The following is a 19,235-nucleotide window of genomic DNA, read 5'->3' as shown; positions in this document are numbered from 1 at the left end:
TAAGGGAAGAGGATTACATTGATGACAGTTCTTCGATTACATTGATGACAATTCTTCACTTTGAAATGTAACCTTTTAAAAATTATCTTCTGTTTTCTGTTTATCAGTCAGTTTATAACCCATGTTAAGGTACTTTTGTTTACTTTTGACATATAATTAGACAACTGTTGAAAGTTTACAAGATGTTATAATCAATTATTTCCTCTTGGTAATAATCTATAGTACATTTTATTTTTTAGTGGTATCCTTACATGCTTGCCAAGTTTTGTAATTATTTTTGAAGAGACAATTCATAATACTTAAGTATAAAGTAGCAGCATAGTTTATAGGCCTTTGAAATCCATATTTTCCAACTTAGTTTTCTTTAGCCTACCTTTGCCTACCTTTACATTCAGGTTGTCAAGGTCAGGTTTATGTTGATGTTATGTGGAGGATCTTTTCAGGGTCTTGGATTTTTTTATTTTTCCTATGCAATTGATATTATCTAGTAGCTCACTGTATTGATTGCAAGCAATACAAGGCAATATGACCATGTTTAAGGTGAAGAGATTTTTTTCCCCCTTATTCTTATGGAATCCAATTCTCATTTTTTACTCTATTTAAAATAATCAGAGATCCCAAATATGAATAAAATGTGATATTTGGGCAAGTGAACCAAATTGAAATAAAGCTTATTTTGTTTTTGTAACTATTTCAGGAGTTAGTGTGGGGAAAAAAAGCAACAACAAACCTGTGGCCAAGCTTGTTCTGAGGAACCTTTCTACACTTAGCAGGGTTGTGCCTCAAATAAGATATACATAGTGTTTACTCTGCATGATAGAATTTTTGAAAACCTGTATTCCACCTGAAATTAATCTTATTATTATATAATAGGCTTAAGAATTTAGGGGAAACTGTGCCTAATTATATTAGAAAATGTTTAATAAAAGGTCAAAGCAAACACTAAATTAGAAGGATAAAGAAAGGAAAAGGTATTGGTAACAATTGAAGCAACTTCAATTAGGCTGACCTGTTTAGATAGTGACAGCCAATGGAGGAAAAGAAAAAGGGAAATATATAGAAGTTAGAATGTTGACTCATTATAATATAAAATATTCACTAAAAGATCCCAGAAACCATCCTAGGTAGCAAATATTCAGTCTCCTCACAAAGCAAAGAGACATGGCAGCTGGTTGCAGTATTAAAGTACTAAGATCATTTGTAGAATGCTATAAGGAGAAATGCCAAAAGATTAAAAAAAAAAAAAGAAAACTTGTATGATGAAGAAACAAAAAGCAATTTAAGAGAAAATGGACCTCTAGAAGGTTGGGCATGAAATCCACCTTCTTGACTTATGAAACTAGGAGAACAACAAACAGATCTGAAATAAAACAGATCTGCTCTTATTTTATCGTGATGTAGTCTCATTAACAAAAGCAGTAGATTGGCCAATTAACCCTTTTATACCCAACTCAGCAACCATAGGAAGAAGTGGTTTTTGCACTTAAGGCAATGTGGTCAGGAAGAACAGCTGGATTTTGGATGAAAAAAATCAGATTGACATAAAGTCTACAGGAAGCATTTTTTTTTAAAAAAACTAGAAAAGGATCCTGATGTTTTGCTGAAAATATAAAGGAAATGGGTGCCCAAGAAGATGTTGGCAAATGACCTATATGCTTACTTTCATTCATTCATACATTCATTGCTGTCAGAATTTCACTAGGATGGTATATATGCATGTTGAACAAATTCTTTTTAATGTAAATCCAAAAAGAAAACAGGAAGGCTTTTATAATCAGTCCATTTTTCTACAACACAGCTTATCTTCATGGTCGTTTGGCTGATGAGGAATATCCTAACTCCTCTGGTTAGTGTTTGTTTATTACAAAAGAATATTTGACTGAGAGCAAAATACATCCTTAAAGTACCTCTTCAGGCAAAGTCTTTTTCAGAATGGGTGCATGAAAATTGTGTAAGATTCCATAGCAGATGGAATAGAGGGAAAATTTTTAAACAAGCTTCTGAGTATTTACATCAATTAGTATGTTAACCAGAAAGATAAATGTTTGCCAGAGCTCTTCACCAGTCATTATCTTAGGAAATGTCTATTTTATGATCTAGGACAATTCCAAAAGACTCATGATGGAAGGTACTATCTACACCCAGAGAAAGAACTGTGGAGTCTGAGTGTGGATTGAAACAGACTATTTTCACCTTTGTTTTTCTGTCTCATAATTTTTCTCTTTTGTTCCGATTCTTTTGCGCATGACAAGTGTGGAAATATGTTTAATATGGTTGTGCGTGGATAGCCTATATCAGATTGCTTGCTGTTTTGGGGAAGGGGAGAGGGAAGGAAAGAAAGGGAAAAAAATGGGAATCAAAATCTTTAAAAGTAGATGTTGAAAACTAAAAAAAAAAGGGAATTAAAAATATGAAAGAACACATTTTAGCCTTCAAATAAAAGATTGATGGTGAGGTTTTCCAGTGTGCCCATTTGCAGGTGTTATCACATTAATGACATTAGACACTAGAATAATAACAGGCTTAACAAAAATCACAGGAAGGTAAAAGAGATTAGTCTCACCATCTATACTGGAGAAACAGAGTAGAAGGAACACTGACATGAAGCTAGACAGACAGCATGTCAAATTAAGCTGTCAGTGCGAGAACCTTGGACAAACGCTGAAGATGAGCGATGAAGCAGCCCTGAAATTGAGTAGGAGGAACGGCATCAGGCTGATTTATTTGGGATGTGGGCCAGCACTTTCCAGAAGAGAAAGGGAGTTAGGCTGGCTTGTTGGAGATGTTGGACAGCACGCTAAAGTGTTTCAAGCTCTGTGGAGCTGCAGAATCTTTTTCTGGGGTTCTGCTGTATAGCCGGGAGTCCGTTCTATCTGAAAATCTCAGAATTCATGCTCCCAAAGGCACTGAAATGACAGAGAACCCAAAAGAAACATGAACAACCTAAGTAGGCAACTTCTATTTAGGAAGGATTACCAAGGAGATTAGTTATGATGTATGTGCTTAGAAGCAGGGGAAGGGAAAGGAATTAACAATGGTATTGTGCCAAGACAGTGCCCGCCCCTGTGCTAAACAGTATTGTTTTATATATTTTACCTCACTTGGTTCTGGGAGGTGAGTGCTGTTATGTCCATTCTGCAGATGAGGAAACTGAAGCATATGGGAGGGAAAGTGGTGCACCACTAGGAAGTGTCTCAGGCAGGGGACCTGGATTGGGGCTCTCGGGTCTTCTGACTGCAGCCCAGCACTCTCTGTGGCCCCACCCGCCGCCTCAGCAGGAAAGTGAGGAGAAAAGCAGTTGGGCAGTCTCTGTTTTTGAGGAGGACTCGAGGAAATCTTCTAGCTTCTGGGTGGATTGAATTTCCTTTTCAGATATAATAAGCATGTTCTAGTTCCTCTGCTAAACTCTGGAGCTACAGGGATGAAAGTTATGCAGGAGCTTAAAGTGTAAATAAAAGAGCCCACGGACAAGAGTTACATAGAGCCAGAAGGCATGATGGACATGCAATTAGGTACATTGATTAAGGGAGCATCCATAGTAATGAAGTCATGGACACTTAGAAATACACACTTCAAGGTAAGCATAGGTGATAGGGTCCCAGATTTCAGACTAGACATAACCCTAGAGGCCATTTGGCAGGTCTTCAAGGTTCCCTCTTAGTTTTTAGATGAAGGCGTTGAAGCCCAGGAACTTGCCCAAGCTCATGTAACTATTACCTAGTGCAGCTGGACCTTGAACAGAGATCCCAAGTTCATTATCCTTTCCCCCATATCACATTGCCTCCTGTGTGCCAGATAGTTTGGAGGAACCTGAATGAATCAAGAATCATTACTTTAGATAATCCGTTGATTTGTTTGAGGTGGTCTAAATTTCTTTTACTCAGTGTTGTTGATTTTTTTCAGTGAAGCCCTAAGAATTTTTTTAATTGCCCGTTTCATGATCACACCGTCTCATGTAACTGTTTCATAGCATTTTAAAGTTTTTCCTCCTTAAATTTTATTATTCTCTCCTCCTGTCACTTACTTTGCCATTTTGAATTTTTCTTATTGACTCTTACTAATAAAACCACCTATGTTTTGTTATCATGTGCTATGATGTATGGGGAGATGGATATTATCCTTCCCAACTGTTACTTTCTACATTGGTTATGGCAAGTTTCCAACTTTTTGTCAAAGATAAGAACAAAAGTTATGCAGGATATATAAAAGGATTGGAATTTGCATTGATATGGGAAGTGACCAAAAAGATAAAATCAAATATCCAATAAAATACCAAAAGAAAGAAATTCAAGCTTTTCCAAAAAGTTGCATAAAAGTTGATGATACTATTTTTGAGGATTTTTCTCTGTTATGTGATGGTTTTTCACCCAGAATTTTCACCCAGAATTCTGTGAATTGAAACAAAGGTCTTGAAAGAAGGCACTTTTAATATTTTACTGATAATAAAATATTTAATTTTCTTTTTTTTTACCTATTTCCAAATGTCTGGCACTTTAACTGAATTCTGTTCTGATAGCTATGCATTGTCAAAATCCATTTAAAATTTTCTTTTTTAAATTATAGGAGAAGTAAACTTGTTTAATCTTAAAAAGTGCATAGGAGCTGGAGTAATCTCCATTAGATTTGAAAGACCTAATCCGCATGGGTTCAAATAACAATTTTGCCATTTACTCCCTGTGATATATTGGGCAAGTTACTTTTTTTTTTCTGATTAAAATTTCTACATCTATACATAAAAGCATTTGAAGTAGGTGATCCCTGAGATCTCTTTTAGCCAAGAACCTCTGATCCTCTGAAAGAAATTCTTTTTTCAGATCATAATGTTAAAGTTGAAATTAGTCCATTAGGATTAACTAGATTGGGAGTAAATTAGAGCATCAGCACTCAAGTCAGACGAACCTGAATTTAAATCTTCCCTCAGACACTAGCCATGTGATCCTGGGCAAGTCCCTCCACCTTGATTGCCTCCCCAAGTCCCTACAATTATTCCTCAGATATGTAAAGAATGTCTTCAAAAAGTTGTTGAATGAGCTATTTCATGGGTATTGTTTTGGCTATTAATGTAAAGTTGTTAAATAAGAAAAAAAATCTTATTATTCATTAAAAACTTGGAAAAACTAAAAAACAGTGAAGCAGAAATTAGCTTTAGATTACATTATGTAACAAGATAAGCTCCAAACGATATGTTATGTACGAAAGTCCCCTCATAAACAAATTAGAGGAACGTGAAGGAAATTACCTTTCAGATTTATAAAAGAAGATATGTGTGGACATGTGGATGTCATAGAATACTATCGTGACATTAACAATGACAGAAAAACCAAGGGGATGATTTTAGAGACATCTGGGAAGACTTGCATAAAGTGATGCAGAATGAAATGAGCTGATCCAGGAGAAAATTTATATTACGATAGCTTTGTATAAATGAACAACTTTGAGAGATCTAAGAACTCTCATTAATGAAATGACCAATTGCAATTCCAGAAGATTGAAGATGAAAAATGTTACCCACTTCTTCACAGAACGGAGATAGAGTCTAAGTTCAGAATAAAGCCTACATTATTGGACATGCCCTGGATGGGAAATTGTTTTGCATATTTGTTACCAGATTTTGCCCACTATTTTGGGGGGGAAATGAAGTGGGAAGAGTGCCTGTTAATGGGAAAAAATTCACTTAAATAGTATTGTCTTTATTTTCAAATGTATTGTATCCAGAAAACTTCTCCCTGTGTGTAACAAAGAATAACAAACAAGGCAGGTGGGATTGGGAAGGAGGAATCCTGGGTAAATGGTAGTTTAGTAAAACTAACCTGTCAACTGAAAATAGTTTTGAAATACCTACAGTTTCTTACTACTGCGAAGAAGGGAGGACGAGAGGGTGTTTTGTCATCTCTTTTCAGTCCAAGTGAATCATTATATAAATTAAATGTGTGAAATATCAACAATTCTCCAGTCATCCTTAGGCTTCGTTAAGAATATGTTTGAACATTCATATGCATTCACTTTATCCCGTATACAGCAAAGTTAGGATATACTCTATTGTTTCCCTAGCTGCTTTTGAAATTTGGAAGTATTTATTGTAAGATTCCAGTAGTTTTTTTTTTTTTTTTGCAGTTTTCATGCTTTAGTTTTAAATGCATGCTTGCATTCTATTTCATCAATATCACAATTTAGCTATCTATTCTCCTTCTGTTGAACATTTTACTTTGTAGTTTTGGGTTACATATAATCTTTATATTGATAATGCTTTTTTACTTTGTTTTGATAAGACTTTTAGGGTATATTCCTAAAAGTGGAATATGATTTCTTTATTAACTTACTGTGGGACCATTGTTTTCCTCTGCAAAGAGTTTACAGATCTGCAGTTTGCTTGTTTTTCCATAAAAGTGAGAGATGGCCAGCTTTTATGATTTATTGATGTTGTTCAGCATGTCTGTATAGACCCCCAGTGGCAACTTTTGGGGGGTTATGTCAAGAAGAATCTCACAAGAAGGGTCAGCTTTTTTTGGAGATTTCCAAACTAATGAGATCACAAATCCATTTTCATTTTGTATTTGAGTATAACTGTGGGTAGTGTTCACTGATATTATTATTGATTTCCTTTATGTTGACACTCTTTTTCTCTATCTGTAAATTGAGGAGTTGGAACAAGATGAACTGCAGTATCCCTTCAGGTTCTAAAATTCTGTATAATACAGCTCTGAAATTCTGAAACTCTTCCATGATAATTTTCTCATAGTCCTGGGATATTTCTCTATCTTATGCTTAGCACAGTACTTGGTATATAGTAGATGCTTCATAACTATTTATTGGTTAATTGATTAATTCCAAGTGTACACTACCACTTGATGCTGGTTTTTCCCCTTCTTTCTATCTTCTTGATTTTGACCATTTGGCTGATTTGGAGGTTACTGGCATGGTAGGCCTGATTTTTGAATAGTTTCTTTGCTTTCTACATTCCAGTAATTGAAAATTTCAGCAGAAATTGTAGTTTCAAGAATTATAAAGAGATTGTCATCCTTTTATTCCTTCTCTTCCAATTTGATTTTCATTTCTGGAAATATCTGAATAACCCAAGGTCATGTTTCCTAAAGAAAAGTTTTAGAATTCTGATAGGTACAGAAAAGCTTTTTATAACTAAGAATGTGGAGATCATATCAGAGAAGAACACAGACACAATACGGATCATCTTTGGGCTGCGTAATGGAGAGAAGTCCTTTGGACCACTTTTCTATATTTTAATTACCATGTTATTCAGGAAATAGTCAAATGACAAAAACGGAACATGATAGTTAAAAAAGTAGGAAATTTCTTAATATTACCTTCCTATATGATTCATGAGAGTTTGCTCTTTGATGAGTACTTCTCATATATACATACATTTATATATAGTGTGTGTGTGTGTGTGTGTGTGTGTATAGCTTTCTTATCCAAATTAAAGAACTGGGAGATGATAGATTAATTTAATAGGTGTTAAGGCCTATGAAGTAGTTCTTCATAGAATAGCTAAATAAAATAGAGAGAAAATCTAAAACTTGGATAGATCTAAAATAAATATTATCATAATATCAACACATTTTTTTCTTAATATATTTAGGTTTCTGGAAAAATCCTTGCAGCTAATATTAAGAAAATTGTAGCTGGAATAATGTTGTTTTTTTTTTTTTCCCCCACTAGGATTTGACAGGATCTGAAATATATTCCCAGTCAGCTGATCTATTACATCCTGTTGTATATGCCACTTCTATAATTCTTCTCTTAAATCTGTTAATGATCAATGTCAGTTATATATATCATCACAGGTAAGAAATAAAATTTGTGGATTGAATCATGATTTCACATTTGTTTAAACCAAGACTGACAAATACAAGTTTTTTGGTTAGAAGCTAATACATTATATTATGCAAATTACTGTTCCTTTGCCGAATTTTGAAGTTAAATAAAAAGCAAATGCAGCAGAAATTTTTACCTTCAAAAGCACATTATAAACTTCATTATATTTGGGAGAACCACCTCGTCTTTAGTAGCACACGTAAATGCCCAAACTTTATATGCCCAGAATTTTAACAAACTCAGCAGATAACATTTTGTTGCTTATATTGTCATGATTGAGGTCCATTAGTTCATTTAACCACATGGTTGGGAATTGAGTATTGAATGCTTATTGATAGCTGAAGTGATAGGATATTGCCTGACAATTAACTTGTCTCTAAAGATAATAGCAGTAAACAGTAAATATTGTTTGTTAAATAAGGATTTTTGGTGTCCGCTTTGGTTTGCTGCTGTCTCTTCACATCTGAAGGAGATGAAAAATGTGTGTGTGTGGGGGGGGGGTGACAGAAGCAAAGAAGTTATTTTTTATATACAGTTAGAAGCCTTTTACTAAGTTGTTAAAAATCACTAGAATTATGAAGTCTATAGAAAAAAATGCTATTTGAGGCAAGATACGACTCTAGATATTAAGATTTTTTTTTTCTTTTCTAAATGTCATTTTAAAAGTTTGTATTATTGATGTGTATGGGTTTTTTGTGCTTATATAACTAAATGTCAAGACAAATTACCAGACAAATACATTTGTGATTTTATAGACTATAATAAAAATAACCATTATCCTTATTTTAGGACTTATTTTTCTCTATATATTTTAATGAACACATTAATTTTATAAATCAGGTTTTTTTTCCTTGATATATGCGTTCTTTGTACAGTGAATCCAAAAGAACTATGTTGTTAAAATATTTATTATTATGGAATTTTTATTCATTTATATAAGATAGGATAAAATAGAATAGAGATTGGACCTGTGAGATCATTTATGGAAGGAATCCCTGAGGAGGAAATTGCATCCACAAATGCATGTCTGAGGCACCTTGAGATTAAGTGATAGACAGGGTTACCCGACCAGAATGTATCAGTGATGGGATCTGAACCCAGGTCTCTAACTCCTATAAAATTCCTTTTATGACTTGAAACTGTAAAGCATAATTTCTTTTATCAAGTAAAAAGTATTTCCTTTTTAAATGAAGGATGTTGATAAATTGTATGGTGTAAAGGATGTTTATGATTAATGTTACTCAGTGAATGTTTTCAATGAATATTTTAAATGTTTTAAATGAATGATGTTGTTTATGATTAATTTTTATTGAATTATGTATTAAAATGATGTTTTTTTTAAAACAGTTTGATTAGGATCAGCCTTAAAAGCTGGCACATGCTGGTGAACTTGTGCTTTCACATTTTCCTGACATGCGGGGTGTTTGTTGGAGGCATAACTCAGACCCAGAATGCTAGCGTCTGCCAAGCAGTAAGTTTGAACAAAAATAGGAAACTCTGAAAGTAAGAAAATATAATGCAATGAAACAAAACAAGGAATTCTTATTAGGAAAGTAATTCATCAAATTTTGTTAGTCCCAGGTAATAAAAACTGTGGATACCACTGAGCAAGTATTTTATATATAGTTTATTTTGATGAAAGATAATTGCTAGCTGGGCTAGTTCTGTTTTGGTTCCAAATAGTTAATTTAAAGGATAATAAAGGATTTTGCTTAGGATAGGGGTACTTCACTAACTTGAATCATGTAGAATTTCATAGTATTCTATATTCCTTATATTTTTATTCAGTAAATATAAGGGGTATTTAAAAACTATTAGCAAATGGTTTATTTTGAAAGAATATCTTTTATTACACACACACATACATACACACACACATATACATATATAGAGAGAGACACATACATATATATATATTATATATAAAATATTCATTGTATAGCTATTTCTGCCAATTACATACTTCATTTTAAATGATTTTGAATATATTTGAAAGGTTTAAAATGATTCACTTCATTCCCAGTTGTGTAGTATAGAACAGTATGAGTAAATATGATGGGAATGAAGAGTTCCATGTGAACCATAACAGTATTTTCCTTTCTCAAATACAACATATTACATTTTGGATGTATAAGACATATATGGTGCTACTTAGCAATTGTTTTTCGTGGAAGGGGAATTTAATTCCTTGTGGTGATACATAATGTTTAGCCTTCAGCTTTGTTTTAAAGGTATTCCATATTCATAGTCCTGGATCAGTATTTATACATTTAGTAAATATATCTTAAGTTCAAAATGTTGTGACACCAAATTAGTTTTACTATATTACATAAAGTAAAGTTATGATAAATGCATTTCATTTAGGGCCTCCTGTATACTGTGCTAAATTATCAGCCTGAACATTGATTCTTGGGAGACCACATTTAATTTTCAGTTAAGACAGGTTTGAAAATAAACTTGAACTTAGTATGTAACAGATCGGACTATAAGTCTAAAAAAGTGTCATAACACTTTTGGAATGCAAATACTTAAGACTCTATTCCCATGAAAAGATATTCAAAAGGGTAGAATTAATAATTATAAAACAAATGGTACATTTTGCAGACTTAATAAAATTTTTCAAGATTGAAGAGATTTTGAATACATTTATAAGATTACTTAAGACACAACCTTATGCACAATGGTTTTATTAATTTTGTTGAACAGAATTTTATTTGATTTCACAAAATGACTTTATTAATCAATTTAATAATTGTGTAATGAGAATTTTTACCCCAGGCATATATAAAAACCTAGCATATCAGAATTGCTGGGCACAAAATACAGAGGACCACAGGTGAAAGGAATTCCTACATACCATGCTTGACCAAAGACTAAGAAGTAGCCATGGTGAGAGAAACCATGCGTCACCTCCCGAGGCAGCCCATTGCACTTTTAAGCACTTCTAATTGTTAGAAAATTTCTCCTGATATCAAGTCCAAGTTCAATTTCCACCTCTTTTCTAAGTTCTAGCTTCTGGGAACAAACAGAATAAATCTAATCCCCCTTCCACATGAAAGCTCTTCAGATACTTGAAGATAGCTGTCCTGATACTGCTTGATCTTTCTTAGTTTCCATGTTCTCAGTTTCTTCATGCTCTTCTCATTTGACATGGACTTAAGGTCCTTTACTATCCTAGTTCCTCTTTAGTTTTTCAAAGTTCTTAAATTGACTTTGACTTCAGAACTGACCACAGTGCTCTAGAAGTAGTCTGGCAAGAGCCAAGAAAAGAAGCCTTCCTTTCTAGAAACTCACTTTTCTGAATGTACTAGTCCACTAGTCTTTTTGCCTTCCACTCCACACTTTTGATTCCTTCTGAGCTAGCAGGACCATCAGACCCCACAGATTCTTTGTAGACAAAAGACTTTCCAACCATGTAATTTTACAGGCTTTACACGTGTATTTTTATTAAAATTTTGAGCTCTAAATGACTTTACATTTATAACCATTGCATTTTGTCTTACTAGATTTAATCCATTGCTGCACTTGTCAAGACATTCTTAAGTTTTGATTATTATCCAGTGTGTTGGTTCCCCAGTTTTATGGCAACTTCATTTTTGATCATACCTTTGAGCTATTGGTAGGCCACGTATCCCAATCCCTTCGTTTTGTGGATGGAAAAATAGAGGTTCACATAGTTCAAGGGAGTTACTTAAAGTCTTACCTAGTTGTTAGAATAGTAAATATGATGGTAATAAAAGCAATGATAATTCACTTGCACAGTGCTTTAAAATTTATAGAGCATTCTTCATGACAACCTTTTTGTACATATAATTATGTTCTTCACAGATGAAGAAACAGAATGAAAGAGGCTGTTATCTATCTTGACTCCCAATCTCGTTTTATCTCCAATAAATCACATCATTTCCCATGTTTTTGTACCTACTTAAAGGAAAAGGAAATACTTAGACTTCTAGGAAAAGTAAAAAGGACTTATCTTAAATTTTCATCTTTGCTCATTCCATTTGAATTTTTGCCATCTTAGTAAATGGTAAATGGTATATATCCAGAATAAGTTTTCTGTACTATATGTTGATCACACCATCTGAAGTAGTGAGGCTACTTCTTTGTACGTCTCACTTGAAACCCTTTGACAAGCTTCAAATGTGTCCAGGAAAGGTAAATTAGGATTTGGAGAGAATGCCATATTTAAAAGAAAAAAAATTGAAAGAACTGTAAATATTTAGCCTGAAGAAGAAAAGAATTAAGTAGTTTATGATCATTGTTGTCAACGATTTGAAGGGTTATCGGAGTAATCAGGGATGTTCTAAATCAGTACCAGTGCATAGAAGTTAGAGGAGTTTGAATTCTTTAGAAAAATTAGAACTGTTTGAAAATGAAATGAAATGCTCTTAACAGGTAGTCAGTTGGATCACCATTTATCAAGGTGTTGTAAAAACAGATTGAAAATTCCATAAGGACCTGAACTAGATGATCTCTGAGGCCTTTTCAAACTTTTAAGAGTGATTTTTTTTTTCAACTTGCAGTAGAGTTGCTGTATCATCAAAACACTGAAATGTTCTTGCATTTCAAGTATCTTTCAGTTCTCAATCTTTGTGACATAGTTAATTGCCATGTTAAAGAACCATGCTATCAAACAGCTTTGACAACTTTGTTTTATCATGAACAACAAATGCATAGGATGCACATTGAAGTTAAGCAAGAAAAATTTTTGAGTCTTTAGATTTGCTTGAAAACCTTTATAATGTCATAGGAAATATGCAGTACTTTGAAATCTTAAAATTTTCCCTCATTTTAAGAATAGGGAAGGAGATGACTATCTGAATATTTCTGTATTAATATTATTTTCAAATCATCTCAATATGGGTATGTGGCATGTTTTATATTGGTTGTATTCTTATAAAGCTTACATAAATTAGTATTAAATTTAAGAAATCCGTATTTGCTTCAGTTTCTTTAGACAAGAGTAATTCTCATTATCAGTATGGGTGAATTGAGATCAACTCTACACATTGTCTGGAGTCAATGTGATAAATTCAAAAATATTCTAAGTAGAGATAAATTAACTTATTTTAAAAAAATGAAAACACTTTTTAAACATTCATTTTTTTTCCCAAGGGTACTAGGAACTGCACTTTTGTAAATAAATATTATTTTCATAAAATAAACTTTAGTACTTGGGTTTCTATCATTTACTGCCAGCAAAATTCCCCAAATATGAAGAGACTACTCAAGTTGTTGTTGTACTGAAAATTTATTGTCTCAAGAAAATTGACGTGTTTGAAATCAGTCAGCCATCTCCTGGAAATGGGAGGTTTCTTTATATATAGAAATTTTCCTTAAAATAATTAGAACTGAAGTTATAAAATAGACAAAACAAGGAAAAAGTAATTCTTCAAGGAAACTTTAACTTTTTAAATCAAATTTTTCCAGTATAGATAAAATTTTAAACTTGAGGATACATTTTTTTAAAAAAATCTTCTCAGCCCACAGAAATTTTTGGCTATCCTGAAACCAGTGGTAACTCTGAGTTACAGAATACAGAACATATTATTACATAATCTAGCACCCTGTCATTATAAGAGAATGCTATTACTAAATTTTAGTAGTTAGCCTCCTGGAACAAAGCTATATTATAAGACATTAGTATTTTGACTTATTCTCAACTTAGTTTAAAATATTTGAGTAATAGGCACTATTTGTGTGTGTCTGTGTGTGTGTGTGTGTGTGTGTGTGTAGGATATTAATCCTACATAATTAGTAGCTCATTATCAGAAGTTAAAATCTTTTTGCTGTTCTTACTGAAGCTAATTCTTTAAATTTATTTAACATTTTTGATCTGCACATGCATGCACAAACATAGACACTTAAAAACAGAGAATAAATGATTAGCTTAGAAATGATTTAGAAAAACAAGCTTGACTATATGAATGTTCCATTTGCTGAAGTTTAGTCACTTGGTTATCTGAATTTAATGAGGGTGTCAATAAATAGGAACTGTTGTTGAAAGTGTAAAATTTTAAATGATTTTTGAAGGCTGACATGGTTATTCTTAACTTTGTTCCTCCAGGTTGGAATAATTCTCCATTACTCTACACTTGCCACAGTACTGTGGGTGGGAGTGACAGCTAGAAATATCTATAAACAAGTCACTAAAAAGGCTAAGAGATGTCAGGATCCTGATGAGCCTCCACCTCCACCAAGGCCCATGCTCAGGTACCAGATACTTTCATTTAATTGATTTTGGCAACGTTCTTTCAAAAATTTATTTGCTACAAAATAACATTTTAATTCATCCAGTAATGATGAGTCATGATCATATTTTAAAATTTTATACTATATGGCTTATAAACTAGGTTGTTATGTTTCAACCTGAATTTGTCTGTTTAAAAGAAAATAGGTTTTGACTTATACTTAGTCTATTTATTCTGTAATTTAATGATTATGAATATACAGTTATGTGATATTAGTAGCAAATAGTGAAGATCTTGTATATGTAAAAACCTATATGTATTTTTCAATCATCAATCAAACAATAATTTTTGAAGCACCCACTAGGTGCCAGACACTGCTAAATGTTGAGAATAGCTACAAAAAGGCAAAAAATATACCTGCCATCAAGAAATTTCCAGGCCAATGGAAGAGACAATATGCAAACAGATATATATATATAAAGCAAGCAATAAATAAATCAGAAATAATGAACAATGGATGACTTAGCCCTTTCTACCTTAATAATAAATGGTCTTTGTGATTTCCTTTGGCCAAGTGCTTTTCTCATATGCCGGCCAACATTCTAGTAATGCAGTTACTTGAATTTAAGTAGGTTGATCTAGCAGCCATCGGTATAGCTTGCATAAGGACTCTTACTACCTGATTAATTGGATTGATGGCAGATATGTGAAGCAATATTGGGACAATTAACTAAAACGCATTTCCAGCTTAGTTTGTGACATACCGGCATCACGTTTAAGAATCTGAGATCAAGCCCATCCATGGTGAGATAGTAAAACTTTGATCGAACTGTTAAGACTACTGTTAAGACCGTAAGTTTTTGTTGCATTAGGTTTGTTTTTTCCCTTCCTTAATTCATCTTTAAAATTGAGTCTCAACCACTTTTTCCCAATGGCATTTCTATATAAGTATAAATAAACTTTTAAAATTGACAAACTTAACTCTACTCATCCTAATGTATCCCTGGGTAACTTTTTATTGCTCTACCTTGTGTATAGCAAGTCATATCTACCAGCATTTATTAAGTATCATGAAGTGTGCTAAGAGTACAAGAGACCAAGAAGAGTCCCTGCCCTTGAGTAGCTCCTAGTTTAATAAGGAGGACAATAGAGCAGCATTACTGAATAAAATATAGACAAAGTATGTGTAAGATGACCTGGAGATAAATCTTCACAGGAAAGCACTAGTACTGAAATTCCAAAGGGAGATTTTTATTTATTTCTGAATAGTTTTTTTTTTTCAATTCCATACAAAATAGTTTTAAACATTCATTTCTGTAAAACTTTGTGTTCCACATTTTTTCTTCCTCTCTCCCCAGAAAGCAATCTGGTATAGATTATGAATGCACAGTTGTTTTAAGCATTTCTAAATTTGTCATTTTGTGAGAGAAAAATCATAACAAAAGGGAAAAATCATGAGAAAGAAAAAGCAAACAAACAAAAAAGGTGCTTTGATCCACAGTCAGTCTCCATAGTTCTCTCTCTGGATGCAGATGGCATTTTCTGTTGAAGGGAAGATTTTTAGCTGGGACTTGAAGGAAGCCAGTAGACCAAGATCAGAAGGCCAAGAATTCTAGGCAAGGGGAACGAGAAGTAAAATTGCACAGTCAGGACATGGAGCATCTTTATTGAGGAACAGCAAGCAGGCCGATGTCATGAGATGCAAGGAGAAAGAAGGAAGACAGAAATGTAGGGTCAGTTATGGAGGGCTTTCCGAGCCAAACAGAAGGTTTGCTAGTTGACTCGGGAAGTGATAGGGAGCCACACTGTCAGATCTGTGTTTTCAGAAGATTATTCTCATGACTTAGTAGAGGAATCACCTGGAGTGGAGAGGGACTTGGCCAAGAAGCTGTTGCAACAGGCCAAGACATGAACCTGCATCAGGGTGGTGGGAGGTAAAGACAGGGAGGCCGCCGTGCTTAGAACTGCTGGTGATGCCCCCTTTTGCCCTCCCCAAACTCAGATGTGTTACAAACATAGGAATTTGTGGTTTCTTGTCTCTCCGTCCTTGCTGAGACCCTAATCAGCTGTAAAAATCCCTTCAGTAAATATACTTGGAAATTAAGTTTATGCTTGGACTTTCTCTTTCCTTTCCTACATGGACACTTTGAGTACAAAATTGCTCATTCGGAGAGGCACCCGCCACCAAATGTGGGAATTAAAATGGATAGGAGAACTTGATCAATGGGCCATGTCATTTGGGAAAATTGCTGTGGACTCAAAAATAGCATTTATTCTAACTCCAAGTATAGTATGAAATAATAGGAAGAATGGATCAAATTTATCCACGTTAAGTATTCTATCTTATTTGTCCACAAGGTGGCAGAACCTGATCAGTTTTACTCATTCTTAAAACCCAAATAGACCATTCTTTTGTCACTTATTTCAATCTGCTTATACTAGCCCCCAAATAAGTTGGTTTTCTGATACTAATACGATATTGGAGAAGCAATGAGTCATAATATTTCTTTTACGCATAAATATATATGGCTCCCATGGCGCGTTAGGGATAGTTTCTTTTTATTACTCTAGAGAGAATCACATTTCTCCACTGAAAAAGAATCGGGCCTGTTGAAGAGCCACTGAGTGTCGATCTGTGTGACCGGGTTAGGAGAGAGGCCGAGGAACTGCAGTGTCTTGGGAAATTCTCTCTTCGGGAGCATCAGAAGAATGACTAATGCCTTCTTACTTATTCCAGATTTTACCTTATTGGTGGTGGGATTCCTATCATTGTGTGTGGAATAACAGCGGCAGCTAACATCAAGAATTACGGCAGTAGGCCGAATGCACCATAGTGAGTATTTTCTAACAGATGCTTGCATTCCCTGTAAATCAAAGTGACTTTTTGGAAGGATTTCATAAACACTAATATAGGTTTCAGCCCTTTTAATGCTAATTTATGGAAATTTGACTTTCTGAGAATGTCCATCTTGATTTGTTTTATTTTTATTTCTTTTTTAGTTGCTGGATGGCTTGGGAACCCAGCATAGGTGCCTTTTATGGACCTGCCAGCTTTATCATTTTCATAAACTGCATGTACTTTCTGAGCATATTTATTCAGTTGAAACGACACCCAGAACGCAAATTTGAACTAAAAGAGCCAGCTGAGGAACAGCAAAGATTGGCAACCAGTGAACACGGAGAAGTAAATCATCAGGACTCAATGTCGTTATCATTGGTTTCTACATCAGCATTGGAAAATGAACACACTTTTCATTCTCAGCTTTTGGGAGCCAGTCTCACTCTACTTTTATATGTTGCATTGTGGATTTTGGGGGCCTTGTCTGTTGCTTTGTATTACCCTCTGGACTTGGTTTTTAGTTGTTTCTTTGGAGCCACTTGCTTAAGTCTTAGTGCTTTTGTCATGATGCATCATTGTGTTAACAGAGAAGACGTTAGACTTGCTTGGATCGCCACTTGTTGCCCTGGAAGGAGCGCCTACTCCGTGCAAGTCAACATCCAGCCCTCCGGTTCCATTGGGACGAATGGCGAAGCTCCTAAATGCACTAATAGCAGCGCAGAGTCTTCATGCACAAATAAAAGTGCATCAAGTTTGAAAAATTCCTCACAAGGCTGTAAACTGACAAATTTGCAAGCTGCTGCAGCCCAGTGCCATAGCAATTCTCTTCCACTGAATACCGTGTCGCAGCTTGACAATAGTCTAACTGAACATTCAGTAGACAATGATATTAAAATGCACGTGGCCCCAGTAGAAGTTCAGTTTCGAACAAATGGACACCCAAGCCGACATCATAAAAACAGAAGTAAGGGACATCGTGCCAGCAGACTCACGGTCCTGAGAGAATACGCCTATGATGTCCCCACCAGCGTGGAAGGGAGCGTGCAGAATGGTTTGCCCAAGAGTCGACCAGGCAATAATGAAGGACATTCGAGGAGTAGGAGAGCTTATTTAGCTTACCGTGAGCGGCAGTATAACCAGCCTCAGCAGGACAGCAGCGATGCTTGTAGCACGCTTCCCAAAAGCAGCAGAAATTTCGAAAAACCCATTGCTACCAGTAACAAAAAGGAGGTATTAAGAAAGCCGATAGTGGTCGAGCTGGAAAGCCAACAGAAGTCCTATGGCCTAAACCTGGCTATCCAAAATGGACCCCTTAAAAACAGTGGCCAGGATGGACCCCTGCTGGGTACAGACAGCACTGGCAATATTAGGACTGGATTATGGAAGCATGAAACTACTGTGTAGCCTTGTTGTGCTTCGGTGAGGGAAGTTTGTGTGAACTGTGATAGACATTCCTTTAATCTATAAACATTTTTAAAAACTGTTTACAGGCACCTTAGGGTGGAGAAGAGAATTTGTGAAAAAAACTTTTATAATTTTGGATGATACTTATAAATGTTTTTACTTAAAAAAAGTTACTTTTCTGTGAATTTTATTTTTTTAGCATTGTTTTATTCAAAAAGGCAGAACGGGACATTTTGTAAATCTGATGTGCAACTTCTTGAACTTCTTGATATAATGTCTATATCATGTTTAAAGTTTGTATTTAAGTAATAAATAGCGCTTGTTTTTTTCCTATTGTTTCAATTATTATATTTTTATATGTCAGAACATACCATCGTTCTTATTGTAAAAATGTAGGCAGTTGATAGTTTTAGATTTTCAGTACAACAATTATACATAAATAACAACAGGTCTTTCAGATGGTTGGTGCTTTGACTTTTTCATGTGAAACAAATATGTTGAGGATCTTTTAAATATTTACTAACTTTAAGAAAAGCAACTTAAATTTAGTAAATAAAGTAACTTTGTTTCTGGTATAGTAATGCTCATTGTGATTTGATTTGATTTTTTTTCTCTAAATTACATTTATTTTGTTGTGTCACCTTGGTTGATTTTGCTGTTTCTGATTAATTGGATCTTAGCTAGCGTTCTGTTCACATTTTGTTATATAGTTAAACTGATAATCCTATTACATAAATTACCCTCTGCGAATCAATTAGCAAACATCTTTTAGGGGAGACACTGACTTACGGTAGCTTTAATACTGGCTTGTAATAATAATCCTAAATGGATAATGCATATAATCTGGTGTGTTCCATTTGTTTCCATATTCAGTACCACAGAGAGTCTGGGATCTATAAGATACTTGTTGAGCATTTCCCTATTCTGCATTCTCTCTGGGTCTTCATTCATTTCCTAAGGATAAC

General features: G+C 34.3%; 1 protein-coding gene across 1 annotated transcript in view; it reads left to right on the top strand.

Moving 5' to 3' along the window:
* The window catches only part of ADGRA3 (adhesion G protein-coupled receptor A3), a 125,093-nt gene extending 106,248 nt beyond the window's left edge, over positions 1-18,845 (top strand). Inside the window, exons 15-19 of the mRNA XM_051966285.1 lie at positions 7,678-7,802; positions 9,181-9,304; positions 13,904-14,049; positions 16,765-16,860; positions 17,028-18,845. Of these exons, the coding sequence (XP_051822245.1) occupies positions 7,678-7,802; positions 9,181-9,304; positions 13,904-14,049; positions 16,765-16,860; positions 17,028-18,270 (1,734 nt within the window). The 3' untranslated portion in view covers positions 18,271-18,845. The remainder of the gene's footprint in view (positions 1-7,677; positions 7,803-9,180; positions 9,305-13,903; positions 14,050-16,764; positions 16,861-17,027) is intronic.
* Positions 18,846-19,235: the final 390 nt, after the last annotated feature.

Source organism: Antechinus flavipes, chromosome 6, assembly GCF_016432865.1.
Source record: "Antechinus flavipes isolate AdamAnt ecotype Samford, QLD, Australia chromosome 6, AdamAnt_v2, whole genome shotgun sequence".
NCBI classification, from domain to species: Eukaryota; Metazoa; Chordata; class Mammalia; order Dasyuromorphia; family Dasyuridae; genus Antechinus; species Antechinus flavipes.
Note: the sequence above shows the minus strand (reverse complement) of the source record. Positions and strands in the feature narration are given on the sequence as shown.